This window comes from Zonotrichia leucophrys, chromosome 20 (genome assembly GCF_028769735.1).
Source record: "Zonotrichia leucophrys gambelii isolate GWCS_2022_RI chromosome 20, RI_Zleu_2.0, whole genome shotgun sequence".
In the NCBI taxonomy this organism is placed as follows: Eukaryota; Metazoa; Chordata; class Aves; order Passeriformes; family Passerellidae; genus Zonotrichia; species Zonotrichia leucophrys.
In genome coordinates this window covers 4,607,160-4,628,874 of record NC_088189.1, presented here as the reverse complement: position 1 = coordinate 4,628,874, position 21,715 = coordinate 4,607,160, and the positions used below count along the sequence as shown (strand labels likewise).

General features: G+C 47.9%; 2 protein-coding genes and 1 long non-coding RNA gene across 6 annotated transcripts; 1 reads left to right on the top strand and 2 right to left on the bottom strand.

The window, feature by feature from the left end:
* The first annotated feature begins 58 nt into the window (after window positions 1-58).
* On the top strand, window positions 59-5,540 carry PSMA7 (proteasome 20S subunit alpha 7). The gene is made up of 7 exons (XM_064730139.1): window positions 59-235; window positions 1,445-1,571; window positions 2,377-2,501; window positions 3,753-3,875; window positions 4,220-4,339; window positions 4,880-4,942; window positions 5,200-5,540. Exons 1-7 carry the CDS (start codon window positions 140-142, stop codon window positions 5,290-5,292), a joined length of 747 nt encoding a protein of 248 aa, XP_064586209.1. The 5' UTR covers window positions 59-139; the 3' UTR covers window positions 5,293-5,540.
* Window positions 5,541-7,333: 1,793 nt separating this feature from the next.
* Window positions 7,334-19,013, bottom strand: LSM14B (LSM family member 14B). 4 transcript variants are annotated; one of them, XM_064729722.1, is made up of 10 exons: window positions 18,708-19,006; window positions 14,490-14,653; window positions 14,012-14,147; window positions 13,439-13,555; window positions 11,495-11,665; window positions 11,296-11,373; window positions 10,155-10,316; window positions 9,830-9,983; window positions 8,973-9,152; window positions 7,334-8,627 (listed from the first exon to the last, which is right to left on the bottom strand). In XM_064729722.1, exons 1-9 carry the CDS (start codon window positions 18,997-18,999, stop codon window positions 8,981-8,983), a joined length of 1,446 nt encoding a protein of 481 aa, XP_064585792.1. In that variant the 5' UTR covers window positions 19,000-19,006; the 3' UTR covers window positions 7,334-8,627; window positions 8,973-8,980. The 4 variants fall into 4 exon arrangements, with proteins under 4 accessions (XP_064585792.1, XP_064585791.1, XP_064585794.1 ...); XM_064729721.1 differs by having other exon boundaries at window positions 11,296-11,376; window positions 18,708-19,005; XM_064729724.1 differs by lacking the exon at window positions 13,439-13,555 and having other exon boundaries at window positions 18,708-19,013.
* A 700-nt stretch (window positions 19,014-19,713) lies between these two features.
* Window positions 19,714-21,455, bottom strand: LOC135456088 (uncharacterized). Its single transcript, XR_010442461.1, has 3 exons — window positions 21,321-21,455; window positions 20,791-20,875; window positions 19,714-20,109 (listed from the first exon to the last, which is right to left on the bottom strand). It is a non-coding gene; the product is annotated as an uncharacterized LOC135456088 (long non-coding RNA).
* Window positions 21,456-21,715: the final 260 nt, after the last annotated feature.

Genomic DNA, 21,715 nt, shown 5'->3' with positions numbered 1-21,715 from the left:
TGCGCGGTGCGTGCGCCAGTTGCGGGGCGTGCCGGGCGCTGCGCAGCGTGCGCACAGTGCGTACGCCAAGTGCGCAGCGCAGAGCGCAGCGGCCCCGCCCCCGGCCCGCCCGGATGACGGTGCGGGTTCTGCCGGAGCCATGAGCTACGACCGCGCCATCACCGTCTTCTCCCCGGACGGGCACCTCTTCCAGGTGGAGTACGCGCAGGAGGCGGTCAAGAAAGGCTCCACCGCGGTGAGTCGGCGGCCGCGGGGCCGGCGGGGCTGTGGCGGCGGGGCTGGGCCCGTGGCGGGGCTGGGCCGCGCTGCGCGCCCGGCCTGGCGGGCCCGGAGGCCGCGGGAGCCGCTGCGGGGACATTCCCGGGGGGATCCACGGCCCGTGGGGCTGCCCAGAGCCCCGAGCTGCCTGCGGGGCTCCGGCGGCGTGGCAGGCCCGGAGGGATCCTCTCCTGGTCCCTCCGTGCTGCAGATTGTGATATTCTGATATTCTGTGTTTGGGCACGAGGCAGAGTCCCGGGCATTGGCAACGCGTCGGTAAAAGCCCTTAGGAGTGCATTGCTTCTCCCGGCTTCCAGCTGTCCCAAGCTCAATGAAAGTTTTAATTCATTTAGGGGAGGAGGAAAAAGTGTTAAATTGCAAATACCGTTGTATTAGTGATTGTAATAAGTTCTAGCAATAATAAGTTTTCATTTTAAAAAGTCATAATTCTGTTAATAGTTGTAGTATGTTTTAATTGTCATTTACCAAAAAGAGAATGTACTATCTTTGGGGTGGGAATGAACATAACAAGATCTAGTGCCAAAGAGATTCCTCGTTTTTTTCAGAAATTAAAAATACTGTGAAAGTGGAGACAGCATGCAATATAACCACCCATCTTGTCTCTTGTTGAGTTTAATGTTTTTGGCAACATTTGGAACATGCTGATTCCCATGCCCCTGTAAGTGGGGGTGAAAGGGAAGGGTCAAGGGTTTTTTTTTCCTCCCTGATGTTGGAAAAGCTGTATTCAAGGTATGAATTAGGAATTAAAGCAGTTACAGACAGAACATTTTGGCAGCTGTGGGTGTTACTTGGCCTGATCTTCAATGCCTTGGGCTCTGGGTTGAGCAGTGCCACTGGACTGGTGGGTGTTGGTGGCTGTGGAAACACTGATGGTGCTGTTGGAGAAAAGAGTTTGTAAGAGGAGCTGAGTCTGTCTCTTGGGAGCCACAGGGATTTGGGTTGTTGTAAACTGATGATGAAACTGCACCCTGAAATGCATTGCAATTTTTGTTACATCAGTCCTGCCTCCGGGTTGAGTGGGAAATAAAATCCTGACTTCAAGCTGAGGTAATGGTTACAGTGTGGGGGTTTGTGCTTGGTTACTGCTCACTTGAGCAAAGTCTGCAGCTGTCAGGATTTTTGGACCTGGGTTAACTTTTTTACTTCTTCTTTTCATGCCTGGAAGGTTGGAGTAAGAGGGAAGGACATTGTTGTCCTTGGTGTGGAGAAGAAGTCAGTGGCCAAGCTGCAGGATGAGAGAACTGTCAGGAAGATCTGTGCCCTGGATGACAATGTCTGCATGGCTTTTGCAGGTACATGGTGCCTTCAGGGCTTTTGGGGCACCTTTGGGCATGTTTGTGGAATCTGGGAACACAAAATATGGGGTGTGACTGTCTGAGAACTGTGGGAGGCACAGTATTTCCACAGTAGCTTATTTTTTTTTTAATATGGAGAAATAGAGTGTCAGTGTCAATAATATTTTTAAGGGGAGATCTGATTTAACTGACTAAAACAACAGGGTTTAGGTTGAGTGTGCAGGAATGAGAGGCTCAGTTCTTTCTCCCGCCTTGCTCCCTTAGCCAGGCTCTGGGATATGTGCAGGGGTGCTCACAAACTTGAGGAAATTTCTCTAATAAAAATAAGGCTGTAAGTGAAAAATGGCAGCATTAGCTAAAAAGTAAAATAAATATTAAATTTCTTTGAAATCTTTTTTTTAAAGAGCCACACTTTTGTCAGCTAACATCATGCTGCTGTAGCCTCATTAACTAGATGAGGTTTGCTGGGCAGATGAAACTGGACTGCAGGAGGAATAATGTGTGTGAGAATAAGCACTGCAAATTTGCTGGGATATGGAATGCTGTCAGTAATAGTCCCATTACCTGGTTCAGAATTATGTGTCACTTAACTCACAAACATGGCAGCTGTAAACTGAATCCTTTAGTTATTTTTGTGCATTAACCACCTTCTGCTGCCTTACAAACGCTCTTGCTCAGCAAACCTCAGAGTTTGAGCTCTGCTTTGATTTTCCCTTGCTGTTGACACTGACCCTGTGCCTTTTAGGGCCAGATTGGTGTTCTGAGGTGTTTTCATGACTCTGAGGCCACTGTGTCGTTTCAGGGCTGACAGCTGATGCCAGGATAGTCATAAACAGAGCTCGGGTGGAGTGCCAGAGCCACAGGCTCACTGTGGAGGACCCTGTCACCGTGGAGTACATCACACGCTACATTGCCAGCCTCAAACAGGTACCTGGGGCTGCCACAGCTGCTGGGCATGTGTCCTCACCTGGCAGAGGTGTTCTATGTGCTCCTCTGTTAGCCTGTTAGCATTGTGTACATTAGGTGTGGGACTGGAGTGTCACATGTGTAACATGAACCACAGGTTGTGTAGCATGGAATATCTGACACTTCCTCAAGCTGTGCAAATGTCTGTGCTCTGGCCTCTCTCCACTTACCTGCTAAAAAACACACTGTAGGTTTTTATTGGGAATGGAAAAGAACAACTGAGTGCTGTTTGATTTGAGTTTTTTTCCCCCAAGATAAAGCAATTAGTGCTTGCAAGGCCTGCACATTTCCATGTGCCATGTCATGAGGAGCACCCTGCTCATCTCACTCCCACAGCACTGGGCCTGGCTCACTGTCTGTTCTTATGGCTCCTGCAAAGCCATTGCAGGGATGGGTAAGAGGGGAGCAAAGTGGTGCAATATTTAATATGTTTTGTGTTTGATAATCATGAATTTAGGATGAATTGCAGCGTCAAAATATGCCCAGCTGCATTCTGTGAGAAAATTACTCATTTGCCAGTGTATTATTCAGTGATTTTCAGCCACCAGTAAGAATTAGAGAAAATTTAATTTACTTATGCACAGATGTGTTGGAGCAGTGGTGATGGTAATAATGTGATTGTTGTAATAATCACTGGTCTGTCAGAGCAAGGCACCACTTCCAGAGTTTCACTTTGTTGCTTTATCCAATCTCACATTTGTGTCTGTCTCTCTGGCACATTGACCGTTTCTCTCACCCTGTTGCAAACACACTGGCCCAGCTCCTGCTGTGGGTGTCAGCCCTCCTGGCCCTGGTGTGTGACATGGCAGTGACTTTGCTGGCAGTGTCCCAGGAGGGCTGTGACACAGCTCCAGTGTAACCTGCTCACAGCAGGAGCTGCCATGATTTCTTTCCTGTGGAATCAGTGCCAATCATTGGTGAAAACTCTTCAGGTGTCCTCCTGGGATTTTTTGGCACACTGGGGCTTGCAGACCTGGCTCTGGCTGCCTCAGCAGGTGGGGAGGTGCTTCTGGAAGCTGTAACCAGGTGTAGGAACAGGCTTGGACAGCACCACCTCTCACCTGCCTGCCTCAGGGGCTCCATGGGATACAGAGTCCTGACTAATGGAGAGAGCCAGCTAAAAGCATTTCTGGTGGCTGTGACTGCTCCAGAGTGTGCTTTGCAGCCTGGGAGCGTGTTCAGAAGTGCCTGAGATGTGTCCTTTGTGCTCAGAGGTACACGCAGAGCAACGGCCGCAGGCCCTTCGGGATCTCCGCCCTCATCGTGGGCTTCGACTTCGATGGGACCCCCCGGCTGTACCAGACCGACCCCTCGGGCACCTACCATGCCTGGAAGGTGAGTGAATGGGGGCAGGCCCTGCTGGAAACGGAACATTTGTGAGTTCATGGCTCCTTTACAGTGGGATTGGGGTAGAGGAGATCTCTGGCCAGATGGTGCTGTCTCACAGCTGCAAAAGTCCTTAATGATCAAATGTAGAGAGTGGCCATCTGCAGTTCAGCTTTCCTTGGGAAGCCTTGTCCTGCTTTCAAAGAAAACCCAAAACCAACCCACCTGTGCCAGATAACTGTCCTTGTGTGTGACAGATTATGCAAGTGTACAACTTTGTGTTTCTTTCTTACTCTGCAAATGAAATCTTTTCTAAACTCCCATTCATTTTCTTTTTCCCCTAATGTTTCCAGGCTAATGCCATTGGCAGAGGAGCCAAATCTGTGCGTGAGTTCCTGGAGAAGAACTACACTGATGAGGCCATTGAAACGGATGATCTGACTATTAAACTTGTCATCAAGGCTCTTCTCGAGGTGAGGCTGCCTCACATCTCTTCTGTGGCTTTTCACTGTCCAGATTCGCTTCTCAGATGTGAATATGGGAAAATATTTGTGGATGTCCCAAGGAAGTACTGCAAAGGATCTGTGAGAGCTGTTTACTGTAGGCTGTGGGTGTTGGATTGAATTCAAGGTTCAGAATATTTAGGGTAACAATTTCCATAGTTTACACAGAATTTACCAGCAGCTCTGGGGAGGAATACAGACTTCACTTCTGGGTGTTAACAGAAATGCACCAGAGATGTGCTAAAGCACATGCTGAATATTTTAGTTTTTAATTGAAGTTTGAGATACAGAAAATAGCACAGGTCAGGTGGTGGGGCTGAGGTGTTCTCCATCTGCCCAGGGCACTGGCACACTGTGAAGTCCCTTTTGAGAGTTAGTGCTGCTGGTGTTGAGAGCCAAGGAGTGAAATACACCCCATCCATATCTATTCTCCCTCTAAGGAGACCTGAGGGGGGTTTGTTGGAGTGAATTCCTGGCCAGGCTCCTAAAGGTTCCCTGTGCCTCACACAGGTGGTGCAGTCTGGTGGGAAGAACATCGAGCTGGCAGTCATGAGACGGGAGCAGCCGCTGAAGGTGAGGCTGTTGTTTGCTTCTCTCCCCTTGAGCCTGTCTCTGATACTGTCCTTGTTGATCTGCCTGCTCTTAATCTCACATTTTGCACTGACAAATACTTCAGTTTATTCTTAGTGGCCAAGGAATGTTGTTGTGTCTGCAGCAGGTACCTGCTTTCAGATAAACAGCAGTTCTTCCCATGGCAGAACTGGAATCACTTCCATGAATGTCTCTTAAGTTTATTGGTATCCTGAGGGTCACCCATGTTTCTGTTTTAGATCCTAAACCCTGAAGAAATTGAGAAGTATGTGGCTGAAATTGAAAAGGAAAAGGAAGAAAATGAAAAGAAAAAACAGAAGAAAACATCATGATGAATGAAATGCACCTGCTTAGCTGCTTCTTTTTAATTCGAGTGATGGGTTATTCTGTATAGACATGTAGGCATTCCAGTTACTCATACTGTGCTCTCTTGAGATCTACAATAAACCTACTGATTTTTTTTTAAAGCTGTTATTTAAAAAAAACCTGTCTGTTCCTTGGATTTTAATTACCCAGGATGATCTTGGTTGGCTACAGAACAGCAGCAGTGACCCATTAAAGGACAGAGACTTTGCTTGCATTTTTTTCCCTGGACACTTCACTTTGTTTAATGCTTCTTTTCTGCACTCTCTCAGCTCTCAGAATGTCCCTTTTTTTTACCTTAAGCAGCTGTCTTGGGGGTTGTATTATGGTCTCAACATAACTAATTTGGAGTTGGGGTTTTTATTCCCTAATGGGCACCTTCAAGGAGAAAAGGCTGGGTCTGCCTTGCAGCAGCATGTGTGTGTTTTACTGCTAAAGGACAGGACTGAGGGGGTTGTATTTTGGGGGTCAGCATGAGAATGTGCTGCTGCAGGCACATGCTCAGGGCAGAGGTGCATGGCCTGGTGCTTCCAAGTCTGGTTCAGAGTAAAGCATTGCTGGTGTGGTTCCCAGGGGGGATTTATGCACCAGGAGCTAAACCATAACTATAGCAAGTGCTACATACAGAGTTGTAGCTTTCTCCTCTGGTAATTTGCCCTCACATGCTTCCTCTCCTCCTCTCACCCTGTGGTTTGAGATGTTTCCTCATCTCAGAGGAGCCTCAGGCCCTTCTCCACCTGAGCTCACACTCCCAAGTCTCAGTACTTGAAGCAATAGGAAGATGTGCTCCTTTATTGTAAAAGTTTCCCCCTTTGTACCCACCAAGTGGGTAGAACCAAACTGCCCTGGGAAGTTTGGTTCAAGACTCTTCAGTCTTGCACACGCAGAGGGTGTGACAGGGTCAGAGCAGGACTGGGCTGGCAGCAGGCCCAGCAAGGGCTGAATGTGGCCCAGGAGCCTGCAAGGGGCAGCTCTGTACTCAAGCTCCTGCTCAGGGCACTGAGGGACTCCAGGGGTGCTCCAGCAGCAGATCTCAGTGCTGGGCTCTCACACACCCCAGAGCTGTTTACAGAGAAATGCTGCCCAGCAAAGTGTGGGCAGAGGATCCCACAGGAGCCAAGGCCAGGGAAGCAGCAGTGCTGTTGCTCAGGGACACATCAGACCACAAGAGCCGGAGGAAGCAGGGTCCTGCAACACCAGGGTAATTTATCAGCACTTAGGCTGGAACACTGAAATAGAAAAAGCTGCACTTGGTTCCCTGCTCAAGTCACTACAATTGTTCCCACACTGGGAATTTTCCATGGGGAAGCTGGCAGGGCTGCAGCTGAGCCCCCAGTGCTCCTGAGGAAGAAGGGCTCACAGGTAACAATTGCTGGGGCTGAGGCACAGCCACCAATCCCCTCTGCTCCTGGACAGCAGGAGCCAGGCCAGCAGCAGCTTCACACCAACCTCAGCAGTGTCCAGGATGAGCTTATGCCTGGGATCTGAAGCTTTGCTGTGGAAACAAGGGAATTGATCCCACTCAACTGAAAAGGCACAGCTACATGTGAATAATGGTGATTACACAGGAGCAGTGAGGATTTCTCCTCCCATCCTCTGCCAGGGCAGTGCAATTCCATCTCCACACTTAGAGCCACAGTGGCTGCTTTGCCAGCAGCAGAATCAGAGGCAGAGCAGCTCTGAGTGAGGCATTTCAGCACAGCCCAGCTCAGAGGCGGAGCCAGGGCCTGCAGCAGCAGCAGCACTGGCTCCTGGGAACCCCAGGGCCTCCCTCTGCAAGGCTGGAGTAACACAGCCCTCATTAGGCTGAGTCCCAGCAGGGGAACCAGGGCAGTGCCTGGATTTGGGTGTTTCAGCCTTTTTCCAATACTGTGTAACGCTGCCAGGTTTGCCACAGCTCTGCAGCCAGGTTTCTGCAGCTTGGATGGGAGCCCTGCAAGGACAGGTGCCAGAGGAGGTGTAGGGAGTGATGTTATGGAGCTATGTACAGAACACAGGTGGAGGGAAACATTAAACATTTACATGTTTATTATAATTACAATTTACATTACTCCAAAGAGCAGCCCCACTGCTATGTTCTAATTCTCAGCAATAAAGTCCTACAAAAATAAATCCAAGCTTTTACAGTAACCTAGGTCAATGCATAACTAAAAAAACTTGAGCTATGTAAGGGGTTCAGTCATCAAGGTGCTTTTTCAACAAAATTCCCTACCAACCAAAAACGGGACACATGCCTATAGCAATTTAACCCACTTATTTCATGCAAACAAAGGTAACCCCTCCCTCCCAGCCCTCTCCCCACATACAGATTTTTAAAAACAAAAGAAAAACAACTAAACTATTTACAGTATGGGGGTATAGAGGAAAGAAATTAAACATGCCCATCTGTTAAGCTTCATTATATGGTCTCCCATCCCTAGTTGAATGAAAACATTCCAAAGAGTTCCACCACAGTCTACAGAGTACAGAGAACTGTTTGCATTTGGTGCTGCCTCCAGTGAGGTACAAACCGAGGCAAACAAGTCAGAGCTTCAGGTCTCCTTCCCAGACAGTCACTACTGCCAAAAACTCTGCACATGAGTGGGGACAGCCACTGCTCCCCTCCCACATGGTGTCCCCACGCTCCAGGCAGGAGCTCCAAGCCCCAGGCATTCCCAGCACCCTGCAGCTCAAGGCAGAGCCACGGTCCTGTGGTACCTCCAGCCCAGCAGCAGCCCACAAACAGCTGTACAGTCAAACACTACTACATGATCAACACTCCAGTATTCCCAAGTGACAATATACACAACTCCTCTGCACCAGGAATCCATTTCTCCAGATACCAAGTGCTACTTCACACCTGCTGCCAAGATCCGTGAGACCAGCAGCACCAAAGGATCCATTTGGTTACTCAAAACAAACAAATTAGAGCTGGTTTATTTCAAGTGAGCTTTGGTTCCGTGTTAAAACAGCATGATTTCTCTTCTCCAGGGTTCAGAAAAGGAGTCTGACTTTGAGCTTAGACTATAGCAGCCTTGAGAGACCCAGAAAGAAGAACCGTGTAAGTTAGTCTGCACTTGAAAAACACAAACAAAAAGAAAAGACACCCTGAAGAAGGTACCCCTGAACACATTCCCTCTTCCAAAAAATATTCCAGCAGACAGTGGCTGGTCCAAAGTAAGTCCAAAATATAAGCAGTAGTACATGAAATTCTGTCGCTTGAGCAGAGACAGTAAACAATATGAACCATTTTCCCACGTTAGTGCAGCAGTTGGTTGTTTTCTTTTTATATACAGTTTCATTCTCTCAGGAGAGATGTTTGAACCTATTCAGAAAAAAGGTAGAATTAGATTTGATATTATGGGGTTCTTCTCCCACGAAGAGAAATAGCAAAGCTCACACCCCTGTATCAGTTGAAATGCTTCGTTACAAACCAAAAGCTGCTTGCTTGAGCTGAGCTTTTTCACAGACAGGTGAGACCAAGAAATCAACATGTTAAACCACCCCTATCTCCCTCTACCCTTCAGAAATATTAATCAGATCCAGCAAGGAACAATTCTTGATATATCCATGAGACTGGAGGGCAAAACAGACTGCACAGACAGTTCAGGCAAGGAGTAAGAGACAAACCTGGCTCAGAGAGAGAATTTACTCTTGCTAGAGCACTTGCCTTTGAAGTTACACTCTGCCAGTACCAGCTCTGTGAGTGGTTTGGTTTCTCCTTGCTGCTCCACTCCCCCTTCCACCTCGGAATCCACCTCGGAAGCTGCGGCCGCGCAGGAAGCGCCCGGACACTCCGAAGGTCTCAGTGTTGAGCTTCCTCTCCTCAGCCCACGTGGTGCGCCTGGAACTGAGCAAGGCCGAGTTCAGCTCCAGCACAAACATGAAAGAACCACCAGCCCACTCAGAGAGGAAGCCTCAAAGCCCTGATTTTGCTGAGCTGCACTGCAACAGGCACCAGCTGCAGTACCTGCTCTAAGCCATCCCCTCTGCAGCCACAGAGCCAAGGAACCCCTCATGCTGACACCAAAGGGATGTCTCATTTCTCCAGGCACTTGATGGCATCAGTGGTGGCACTGAAAGCTGAAGCTTTTCCTTCATATTCCCAACATTTAACCTAATGCATTTCCACAGCCAGAGCTGACCTCTCTGCCCCACCTCCAGGCTCAGCTCACTGTCTGCCAGCTGCACCTTCAGTACAGCATGACCCTGATGCCTCCTCTCCCACAAGCCAGATAAGGAACTTGTTTAAAATCAATGGGTTCAAAGTCAGTACTGAGAAACAGAAATAGAAACTCCTCTATCATAGTTTAGGCAAGTGTATCATATCAGCTGAAATGCTTTTTGTTTGATCCCACTGCATGAAGCTTGGTTCACATCTCTTGTGAGCCACCAAATGCATGGCAATATTCCCTGTCTTAAGTCTATTCTAAAATTTTTAAGTAATTCAATCATGTCACATAGATTATGTCTGAAATTTTATGCCTAAAATTCCATTTAAAAATCAAGCTTTTAAAGAACACTCACCTAGATTTCAGTTCTGACGAAATGTTGTCAAAGAAAGACTTGGATTTATCATAATAGCAGTTGGGCCCCAGCAGGTCCTCCTCTGCGTTACCATCATTGTTTTGGGTTGCCACTCCAGGGTCCCCTTTTTCTTCCCCCGTCTCTGCTTTGTCATCTGAGGATAATGAAATGTATTACACCTCCTTGAGGCACACACTGCAGAGCCATCTGTTCTCTTGCTCCCTCAAACAAGATTTGAGAGGTAATCATGCAGTTTCTCAAAACCAGTTTGTCTATGCAGTGTTTACTACTAGCTCAGCAAGTCATATTTAATGAAGGCACAAACCTTTAAAGTTTAGTTTCTTCTTGAATTCTTTATCAAGCTCCTCTCTGTTGAATTGTGCATTTGCACTTTCAAAGTCAAAGTCACCTTCAAACTTTATTGTATTTTCCTTCACAGTAGTTGGTCTGTTTTGTCCTCTAGAACGGTTTCTGGTTCTCCTGTTTCCTGAAAGCAGGAGAGTTTAAACACTTGGTAACGCACAGGGAGGTTACATGGCTTGCTCAAGACCAGAGGAAACCAGGGATAGAACTCAGGAGTTTCTGGCTTCCAGTCCTGTGGTTAGGCCACACCTCTTTGAAAGCAACTTCTGATTTTGGCTGTAGAAGACACATTACAGCAACACTTTAACTTTCTGAGCAGCATTCCTGGATGTCAGTCTTACCACTAAGAGTGCACCCAACTTTCCTTCCAGTGTGCAGAGGAAGTCAGAACAAGCACTACAGCAAGAAAAGCTGAGGGAGGTGGGGAAAATTATCTGTCTGCTCCTCACCTGCAAACACAGCACTGTAATTAGCCTAAAACCCATCTTGATGGCAAAGAGGAGGCCTCAGAAAATCCAGCAAAAGACTAATCTACCCACGAAGGGAGCTTGTACTCTGTCTAGTTTCTGGTTTCCAACTGAGATGCTATCCACTCCTTTTTGAAAAAGCTATAACCCATTCTACACACTAATTTGAAGACCTGAGAGTCTGAAGTGTTGTTTCCTGACCTTTCTTATTTTATTTGGGCAGAAACCTCTTTGAATGCCACTTTCTTCTGCCCATGCTTATACTGCCACTTTGAAATCACATTTCTGCTCTATGGAGATGAGCGTTCCATAGCTGCTCTCTGTTACAAAAGCTCTGAAAGTCTCAAACAGGCTGCCTCTCCCAGTAAATACACTTGAGGTTTCAGAGAAATCCAGTTGCTGCTGCCAAGTCACAGCATTGATTTTTATGACATACCTGCAACTTTCTAGAAAAGGCGCTAGAACTCTGTCCCTGGAATGTTCTGAACTTCTGCGACTCCAGAAGCTGTTTTGTTAGGGAAACATCTCTGGATGCCCAAAGCTTTCTCCCAGTCTTCTGTCAGTTAATCCTTCACTGAAGTTAACACCACTTGCCTTCACAGGCTGTTGAGACTGTTTAGCATCAGCTTAACCTACCCGATCTTCTCCTTTGAGGTCTTCTGTTTTCATCATTCACCTGTCCTTGGGTTTGCACAGGTGCTGCCTGAACTGTATCTACTGAACAAGAAGGATAAACTTTAAAGGAGCACAGGAGCAATCCCCAGGCAGCTGAGGGTTGCAGTGCCCTTGGGAGGCTGCTCCAGCCCAGCTCAGGGCTGCAGCAGGGTGTACGTACCGCTGCCTTTGCTGCTGGCCGGCGGGACCTGGCGGGCGCTGCGCGCGATCCCCGCAGTCGCCTTCCCTGGGGGCAGCTTTTGGGAGTTCATGCTGTCAACGGGGCCAGTCTGGACAGCCTGCTCTACCATGGGGCTTTTGCGGACTGGGTGGACAGAAGGAAAGCCAGCACCTGGAAAAAATCCCAATGACTAAGTGCCTCTCAGAAAATGAGCCAACACCATTCAAACCCTGCCCGCTTCTAGGGAGAAACCATTTGGTCAGGAATGACTCAAAGCCTTGAGTGTGCATCTTTACAGGCTAAGTTTAAGTGGCACCAGGTAAGGCACCACTGCCATGCAAGTCATGGCTCTCACATCCAGAGCCTCAGTTTCAGGAAATATACCCAAATATTTCTTAAACCAAATATTAAACAACCAAGCCAAGTCAGTCTCTCAGACAGTTTATACCAAAAACTAATTTCTACATTATGCAGATTTTACTTTACATGATAACTTTAAATCTGAAACAAAAATTCACCATTTTGAAACTGTTCAACAAAGTTACCCCACTTTGTCAAAAAGGTTTTGCAGCAAAAGCTTAAGCACCTCAGCTATATCCCCTTTTGTAAGCCGCTTTTAGAAGTCCTTCAACTTCATTGCTTATTGTTAGAGCTTTCAGACAAAGAAAACCTGAAACCAGACCAGGATCTCAAAGTTACCCTTTTAAATTCCTTCTTGGTCAAGGCCAAAGTGTTACCAAGACTTCTGTTGCTCTTCCATCCAGGCTTATTTATTCACACTACAAAACATGTAAATACTTTTCATGGTTTGGTATACCTTACACCAATTATATTAAAAAGTGACAGTCTTCAGTACTCAGAAGAAACACTGCATTCTAGGTTTAATTAGAAGATTTGGAGTACTACAGGTTCATGTAGTTATGCATAAGAACTGCTTGGAAGCAAACTTTAACTGAATATATTAAAAGAGCAAGAAAAGTGAAAAGCTGAAGAGTTCACACAAACCAAGCCACTGACACTTCTGGGTCACCCAAGTCCAACATGAGATATACCCAGTAGGTCACATCATGCAGGTTCCCAGTTAATGTATACCTGGAAAACTTGCAAGGAAGACAGACATATCCTAAGGATTACTGGGTAGGACAAAGCTGATGTGCAAGTTTAACATGAGAAAGTTTCAAAGTTTAGCCAGAGTATTGAGAAACTACAGATAGATGGCCAAAAGCAAAGACTAAGTAAAAAGCTTCATGCCAACACAAGCATACATGCTTAAGCTAAAACCAGATGAAACCAATTTTCATGTTTAAATGCAGGCTGCACCTGGTCACCCTGCTCTGAGGAAGGTCAGTCTGGTACCTCAACCTTCTCTAAAGGTTTTACACACAGAAGCAAGCACCCAGAACCATGTTATCTCTGCTACTCAGGAATCACTAGCTGTTAATCATGCTTTACTAACTGGGAGTCTGGACAAGGCACAATGCCCCAGCATGCATGAAATCTACCCTGATGTTTTCCTCTATTATAGAAAATAAAACCAAATTTCTGATCAGCCTAAGTCTCCAACCACAAGGCCACCCACAACTGAAGCAGTGTGCTTCTTTTTCCAGCAAAGGCTGACCAACTCCTCACCCAAACCCTATGGTGACACATGTTCCTGGACAGGATGCAGCACATCAGCATCTCTAAACTTCATCCTTCTCCTGATACTTACACAAGAGATCCACTGTCCTGGACTTTTCCTTTCTCCTGTCTCTCTAATTGATACTTCTAGGACAGGAGCAATCACACTTCACATAATGAAAGGCAAAAAAAAAGCTGAGAACAAACTAGTTCTACTGGCATTACCCATATAAGCACTATCATTCTAGGAGGGGTTAACAAGAACAGTGTTTGCAAGTGCCATGCAGTTCTTCCAAATATTTGGAGTCCTCAAACTGCTGTTACCCTTGGAAGAGAGCTGATGGGGCTCTGAAGACATGTCAGGCTCTGAAACAGGTTGTGGAGACGGAGAAGAACTAGGGCTGGAAGCAGCTGCTGATGCTGGAGGGCTTACCAATTTCTCTAAAGAGATAGAGGGAAGAAGAGAGAGCAGAGATACATGGATAAGATACAAGGTAGTGAAACATCTGAAGGACTTGGAAAGAGATACAAGATTCTCTAGAACAGCATTAGAGCAGCTTATTTACAGTCCTCTCTGGAAATACAAGTTCTTTTTACATGTGGTGTGAGGTGGGTTAGGTTAGAAATTAACTGGCCTCAACTGTCAGGTATTCCCATTAATTTCAGAAAGAAACTTCAGCTATTTAGTTTGTTTCTTTCACATGAGTGTGAGCACATGCAAGTGAAACATGGGCCTCCTTGCAGTAGAACCATTGCACAAAGCTGTGAGCTGCTTATTCCCTGCTCCTTGCAGCCTGACACTTGGCAAGGAGTTTGGTGTTAGTTACTGTTATTTGCTTTCACAGCAGCTGCACACAAGACCATCCCTCTATTCTAGCAAGTAAAGTTTGTACTTACCTAAACCTAAGGAAGCTGCATACTGCTGGCTAAGCAAAGAGCTGGCAGCAAGCTGGCTGTAAGGTGGCATACCTCTAAACGGGCTGTAAGGCACATGTGGCTGAAAGGATGATGTAGAGGCAGAGCCCAGTGAAGACTGCAACAAGACAAAGTACATTTCCATTTACAGTGTCCAGTAGCCAACTCGCCTTGGCAGTGATTCTTTACTTCATGTACAGCATTACTAAAGCTTGAGTAAATTCTGAGAAGGGTTAGTTTACCTCTTTATGATTTTCTGCATTCTCAGCTAGCTCTGGCTTTTGTTGACTGAAGTCTTAATGCTGCTGCTACTTTAAACATTACAACAAAATTCAGGATGCTTTAAATAATCTGAAGATTCCTGGAGACACTGACTTGCCTTTATTTCTCTGTGTTTTTACCAAAATGCAGTCCTTCAAGACCAATCTCAGCTTTTTACCAACAATTGAGGCTAACTTACTTGGACAATGGCAGGATCTTGTGGCAGAGTATGCTGAGCTTTTGGAGGTTCACAGACAGTGATGTCTTTGATGTCACTTCCTCGGAATATAATGTACTCATAGATTTCTTCTCTGGGAGGAGCCGGTCTGTCTGTGGGCCGGTCCTCGGTCCCGAAGGATCGCACTGGAGCGTGGAAACGGTGACATTAGTGCAGAACTGCAGCACTCTGCTAGCTCACTCACACCCATGCAATCAAAAAGTATTCCTTCAACACTTGCCATTTGTAACAACAACAACAGCTACTTCCAGAACCCTCAATCTCCTTCTCACACACATCTGCTCCCTCAAATGCCAACTTTTTCAGCAGCCTGTGTAAACAGTTTTGTTTACATCAAGCTGTGAAGGTAAAGACCATAGACCAGCTGGAGTGAAGAATCCTACTCCAAACCCAAGGACTTCCCCAGAGTGCTGCACTCTCCTTCCCTCCCCAGCAGCTGTCCCATGCAGGCATTCAGCTCCAGACAACTGCAGCAGACACAGGGGAGGCCCCTGAAGCAGCAGGGGGAAATCATAGAAGGCTTTACAGCTCAAATCTGCACCTTTGGTTTCATATATTTATTATTCATACATTTTTATCAATGATAAAAAACTTCCTATTAAAATTCCCTCTCTACTCCAATGTCACTGTTTTTATGATTAATGTGACTACAAAGCAAACCACCAGTGATAAATCTAAGTGCTTAGGGAGGCTTTACTGAGTGCCAGCTACCAGAATACTTGGACAGACACTAACCAGCAATGTCACACATCAGAGTAAGGAAAAAAAAAAAAGACTTCAGCTGACTGTGGCAACTGCTAGGTAGAAGCATAAATTAATTTGAGCCATTAGGAAAGAAGAGGTCAGACTGGATTATTGGCACAGGAAAACAGATAGCACAGTTACATCACTGTGGCACTGACAGGTAAAAGCTTGAAATTTCAGCCACAAGTTACAGAAACTCCAAAGTTCATTGGGTGGCTGCTTTCTGCCTTTGAGAGGCACTCCCAGCTCAGATGAGTACCAGCACATATTGGCTTGATGCACATTTTCTGCCAATGGAAGAATTCTGTATTGGACTCCCTCAATTGCTTCTAAGAGGTTATCACAGAAACACTAAAACACCTCCACCAGGACAAGCCACTCTTCCTGTCACACAGATGGGGGCACCACATCCTCCCAGGAAAAAGAGCACCAAAAGTGGATGCAGCAAAAGTGGAACATCCTCAGCACACCATGCTGCTCCTAACTTCCAAGGAGTGTTGGCAGGTGTAGCAGGGATACTCAAGAGTGCTGTTCCAGGTGTATGCAGGGGGCTCACCTCACACCAGGCAGCACTAGTGCCACAAATGGCCTGCACCCTGTTAACACACAGGGGAGCTCCCAAGGAGCAGGTGAATGCCACAATGTCCCTGTCACACTGCTCAGCACCTCAGCTTGCACCTAACACCAAGGGCACTGTACATCTTCACTGGCACAAGGACAAGCTGTCACTCACTGCCTTTCAATGGCCATCTTCCATGAGTTCCTAGGGTAAATAACCTCTCCAAGTTATTTTAGATCTCCAGCTGCTGTTTGATCATATTACAGCTGTAACCCAGTCAACCAGAAGCAGATTATAAACTGAAAGCAGTGCTTGTAGCCTTTTGGACATGAACGGTACCACTGATCTCTCTGTTCAAAATTAGATTATTACAGCTCATGGCAAGATGCACTAAAGGTATCCAGGGCTCCTGCAGGATTCCACAGCTAGCTTGGAAAGCACCATGACCAGCCCATCAACTTCCACATAGACAAACACAGGACCTGCAAAGCCCCACAGTTGGTCCCAAGGTTTCTAACAAGGAAGGTGGAAAGCCAAGTCCTTGTTGTAGACAAAACAGGGCTGGAGGAGTTGAGCTTGCCTGTCCCTGCACCTCAGGTGTTTAACTGTTTGTGGCACAGCACAAAGTGCAGCTAAAGTTCCTGTGGAGGTGGGAAGGGCTGTCCACCATGAGGTTACTGACAATTGCTTACAGATGAACAGAAAATCAATCCCACAGCACTGCAGCTCCTGGGTGACAACACAGTTCCTACTCGTGTAGGGCTGCTGAGCTTAAGCTCTGAAGGGGCAGGAAGCACAGCAAGACTGACTGGAAAGCAGAGCTTACATGGATATTTTTGGTTCAAAAACTCCAATTTCTTCAGACTTCTACTTAAGGGGGAGCATGTTCCTGACAGGACAGCAGTGGGTTTAAACTTCCTTTGTTTGCAATTTAAGTTTAGCCTCCTACAAAACAGAGAACTTGCTTGTAGGGATTAATTAAGCCCATGGAATCTCCAGCATTTAAGATTCTGTGCATGTATTGAGGTTTAACAAATATAAATCAACTGAAGTCAGCCTAGCTTCAAGTGAGAGGCTGAACTAGATTTCTTCCTGAGGTTTCTTTCAACTTAAATTTTTCTTTATGATAGAACTAAAGAGATTGGCACTTGTATTGCACATGGAAGTGTTTAAACAGTGGCATCCAGGGTTTAACAACAATTTACCTGCAGTCTGGACAACTTCAACATCATGTCAGTCATTCATGGCCCTTTTGGAGCCTCAGAGATCAAATGTTTTAAACCACTGACACCACACACCGCCTTGATACTGCCTCAACTAACTTCAACATTGTTGCTACATTTGTAATTCTGACACTAATTCTGCTTTGCTATAAAGTCTCTAAATTTGAAAACCCCCTCTGAGCTACAATGAAAAGCAAGGTTTGCGATGTAAAGTTTATGGAACAGCTCTTTAGTAGGGAAAAAAACGTATTCCCCACCTACTGCAACAAACACTTCTTAGGCATTCCAGTTGATCAAAACTGAACACTGAGAAACCAATAAATTCGAGAACTGCCAGAAACCTTATCCAGAGCATATACTGACTCACATCATAAAGCACTTTAATCACACATGCCTTTGAAACACACCAGCTCTGAAGAAGCAAGTGCAATGGGTAAGGCAGGACTGTGCAAGGAACCATTTCTACTCGCTGCTGGGTCAAGGTGAAGACCTTCCTGCACCTACAGGAAAGGAACTGCATCCTTCCAGCAACCTCTCCAGTACTTTGAGCCAAGCGCTAACACAAACAGCTCCATTTGTGCATTTAAATAAATGGCTACATTCCTAGAGAAAAAGTGAATTTGAGAAAACTCGCATTTTTAACTTCAGAAAACACTCTAATGGGTGTTAAATAATGTCCAGCATCATATAAACATCATTATGCTGGGTAAACACTGGGGCACAGGCTGCCTTGCGGGTAGTTGTGAATCTGGCAAGTCAGTGCCTCCTGCCAGCAAGCAGCCTTTCAAAACAAAAGGTGTTTGTTTTGTGGACAACCCCGATAGCTGGCTGCAGGCAATGAAGAACGTGTGAACTTCTCAAAACAAGGAAGGACAAAACTCAGGGCAAGAAAACGCCGATGCACATTAGCTGAAGTAGCCAAGCTGGACTTGAAAAGCAGCACAGGAGTAAGTTCATGTTTGAGGGACTAAACAAGACAGGACAGGTTGTACTGAGATGAAATACAGGAGTTCCTAGCACAGGTGACAACTGAACCCAAATGACACTGTTTCCAAGATAGTGATCAGTATTTCTACAGGGAAACAACATGCAAAGCCTCACTGAGGAGCAGCAAGGTCGGCGAGCCAGACCCACGTGCAGGTGGCCCCCAGCGCTCTGTGCAGCAGCTCCCACCCTGCTCACCTGAGCAGAGTCCAGTTATCGAGCACGGAAGGAACAAAGACACAACAACAGCAACTGTTTCCCTCAGCGCCGGCCTGGGGCCCTCCTCGAGCCGAGCACCGACACACAGCCGGGCACAGCCGGGCGAGGGGAACCGAACCACGCACAGCGATACCGAGCGTCACCTCCCCGCGTCTGACAATGGCAAGGGGAGCCAGCGCTGCCGGCAGCGCTTCTGCCCGGGAGCTCCCGGGGAGAGCCCAGTGCTGCCCAGCATCCCGGGCCCTGCCCGCCCCTCCGGCGCGGCCCCTGTCAGTGCTGACTCACGGAGAGCAGCAGCGCTCCGGACCCGGGGCTCCAGCCCCGCCGCAGCCCCGCGGGGCGGGCGGGCCCCGGGCGCGCTCATTGTTCGCGGCACGGCGGCCCCCGCCGCGTCCCCTCAGCCAGCGCCGGCCTAGGCCCGCCCGCGCCCCCCACAGGGCCCCGCCTCACCCTTGGCCAGCGCCACGGTGGAGTTCTCGGTGTCGATGGTATAGAGGATGCCCTCATAGCGGATCTGCGCCTTGGAGATCAGGCTGATCTTGCTGCCGATGTAGGGGGTCCCCGAGCTCATGGCGGCGGCAGAGCCGGGGGAGGGGAAAGGGGGGGGGTCCCAGAGCCGCGCGGAGCCGCCGCGCCGCCCACGCGCACTGCGGAGCCGGGACCCCGCCGCGCACGCCTTATATAGGGCGGAGGGAGACGGGCCGGGGGGAGGCGGCGGGGGGCGTGATGCGATACCGCGCATGCGCCGCGCGCTATTGACCAGACGGGAGAGACGGGGTCAGACGGGGAGGGGCGGAGGGGGAACACCCGGGGCCCGCGTCACGTGACCAGCGCGGGCGAGGGTGCCACGTGCGCCGCGGGGCGGGGCGGGGCCAGGAGGGGCGGGGCGGGAGCGCGCGCGCACTTGGCTTCCCGCGCTGTCGCGGCTGAGGGGAGCGCGCGGGGAGGGGCGGGGGGTGGCTGAGGGCTTTCAGTGTCCCCCCTTGTGGCACTGAGGGCGGCTCTGTGACACTGAGGCCGTGCCACTGCCCCTTGTGTGGTACTGCCTCTCAACCGGGTGTCATTGCCCCTTTCCGCTGTCCTAGAGCTGCTGTCACAGCGCAGCTCGGGGAGAAGGAGACCATCGCCTTCCCCTCACGGAACAACCATGGCCGCCTCTGCCCAAGCCCCTTCTCCCTCCAGCAGAGCCGCGGGTGCCCGGCGGGCCCTGCCCTGTGCGGGTCGCCCCGCGCCTTTGTTCTGTGACCCGGCCCGGCTCGGCTCGCCCCGGCGCGGTCACCCCGTGCCAGGCTGCAGCTGGAGGATGGGGCTGCTCCGTGCGGCGTCCCTCGGGAGCTCTCCGGCTCCCCGGCCATCTGCGGGTCAATGAGAGACAAGCGGCAACATCTGGCAGCCATGGCCACGGAGGGGAGATCACTCAGCAGCCGGAGGCTGAGGGGATCAGGCAGGGCAGTTGCGTTTCGGGCAGCGGGTCAGAGTGCACGGATCTCGCTAATTTGTGTGACTCGATAAGATTCAAAGGCAGCAGCCGGGGACAATGCAGCGGGAGCCATTGTCTGAGAGCAGGGAGGTTCGCTGGAGCCGCGGGCGCCCATGCCTTGGTTCCATCAGCGATACAACAGCGACACGCGAGAACGCACCCACAGGTTCATCCCCGCGTCCTTGCCCACCATGGCTCGCAGGGCTGTTCTCCCAAGCTGTCTGCCCTGTGACCTTATGTATTTTATATATGTGCTACTCTTCATGCTGTCTATACAGCCTGAGGAGCAGATCTCCCCTGCCTGAACAGGGCAGATGCTTCCTTTCCACTCTTGCAGTCTTCTCCTTGTTAAATTGTTCTAGCATAGAGTTCCTAAAAAATACAAAGTAAAAAAATAATACATATTAATTGGAAAAGCAGTGATTTTGAATAAGAAACTCGGCCCTTAAAGTCAACCTTTTTAGATTTTGAGCTCAGCCTTAAGTATAACTTAGAGAGGGAAAGCAGAGATTCCTTTTTTGCTGCAGTAAACAGTGCCCTTTAGTGGGCAAATTGATGGTTAGAAACTTCCCTAATGAAAAAACACCTCTAGTTCCTCTGTATGAGGAGTGTCTAGTTTTGACTGTAGAAAAGATTAAATGGAGATATAATAGGGAAAGAAATAATAGAAAAAAAAAATAGAAAAACTGTTACTGTTTGGGACAGCCACAAAAAAAATATTTATAATGAAAAACTTATGTCAATAGTGCAGCCAAAGGTAAAGAAACAGAACTCCCTCTTTTGGTCATCATCTTCCATCTCCACAGTATGTTTAAACTGACAATTCTTATTTCCATTCTTAAAATTTTCTTTTGTAGTAGTAAATGGGTCTCCAGGTTTTGCAGCTCAGTTTATTGTTTTCTTTATGCAAACCAAAATGTCACTGGTTCATAAACACCTGTAACTTCCAGTACTTTGTTCCTTCTTCAACACAAGGTATTATTATGATTGTTTTATTCCTTCACTTTTTTTTTTCCTTTTTGAATTAGAGAAGAAAGAGACAGTCACACGTACCAACAGAGTGATGTGGATCCTCCAGGAAGGCTAATTAAAGCAGTGTGGAAAATGAAAACTACACCAAGCTGGCATGACCTGTACACTGGTAAAGAGAGATATGCAAACATACAGAATTTTAGTTATAATCACCATGGCCATAAATCAGCCTGCTTCTGGAAGATACTCTTATTGTAATGAATTTCCTCAATATCTTGTGTTTGACAACAGTCAGAGATAACAAGCCATCAGCAAGAAGAAATATGACACCTGACATTTTAAGTGGCCTGTTAGTATTATTTATTCTGCTAAAAAATACAGTTCCTCATCCACTAAGTGTTGAAAGGAGGAAGCAAAGAGCATCTCTCACTGTGTAAATTCATGACAAGTGTGCTGTTCCAGGCATCCCTCATATGAAGAGGGAACATTTGGCTCTGTATGAAGATGCTGACTGCAGTTCATCATGGCTGTAGGAAGAAATTTGGCAGAGAGGCACCTCCTGATCACAGCAGACACAGGAGTCACACAACAGCCACTTGGACTGCAGGTACCTGTGGTCCTTGGAGAGTGCAGGTAGGGTACAGTCACACCATGGAACTGCAAAGCTGATTATTTACAGCAAAACCTGTGTTGGCAGAACTCAGGAGACTCCCGTGGCAGCTGGAAGGCAACTGGAGGCATTTGAGAGGGTAAGCAGCCTTGTATCTAAGCACATTTCATAGCAGGTAAAACAGAAACCTCTGACTTTCTGCAGTGCTGAGAATTTGTGGGGTCTGTGATGGTGAGAGAGAGCTTTTATGGTGGATGATGGCCACATCCCTGGAAATGTGAGCTGAACTGACTCAGGTGAGTTGTGGCAGAGTTTAGCACGGAGCAGCAGTGGGCAGAACCCCTCTAACAAGCTCCAGCTGCTGGAGGAAGGGAGCCAGGCACTGCCTGCTGAAGC

What these genes read in the sequence shown, in the direction of transcription:
- PSMA7 (XM_064730139.1), top strand. Translation starts at nt 140, where the DNA reads ATGAGCTACGACCGCGCCATCACCGTCTTCTCCCCGGACGGGCACCTC. An exon ending in ACATTGCCAGCCTCAAACAG is followed by an intron (nt 2,502 to 3,752) that starts GTACCTGGGGCT and finishes CTTTGTGCTCAG; the next exon opens with AGGTACACGCAGAGCAACGG. An exon ending in GACGGGAGCAGCCGCTGAAG is followed by an intron (nt 4,943 to 5,199) that starts GTGAGGCTGTTG and finishes TTTCTGTTTTAG; the next exon opens with ATCCTAAACCCTGAAGAAAT.
- LSM14B (XM_064729721.1), bottom strand. Translation starts at nt 18,999, where the DNA reads ATGCGCGGTATCGCATCACGCCCCCCGCCGCCTCCCCCCGGCCCGTCT. An exon ending in CACCGTGGCGCTGGCCAAGG is followed by an intron (nt 14,654 to 18,707) that starts GTGAGGCGGGGC and finishes TCCACGCTCCAG; the next exon opens with TGCGATCCTTCGGGACCGAG. An exon ending in GAAGAAACTAAACTTTAAAG is followed by an intron (nt 9,984 to 10,154) that starts GTTTGTGCCTTC and finishes CATTATCCTCAG; the next exon opens with ATGACAAAGCAGAGACGGGG.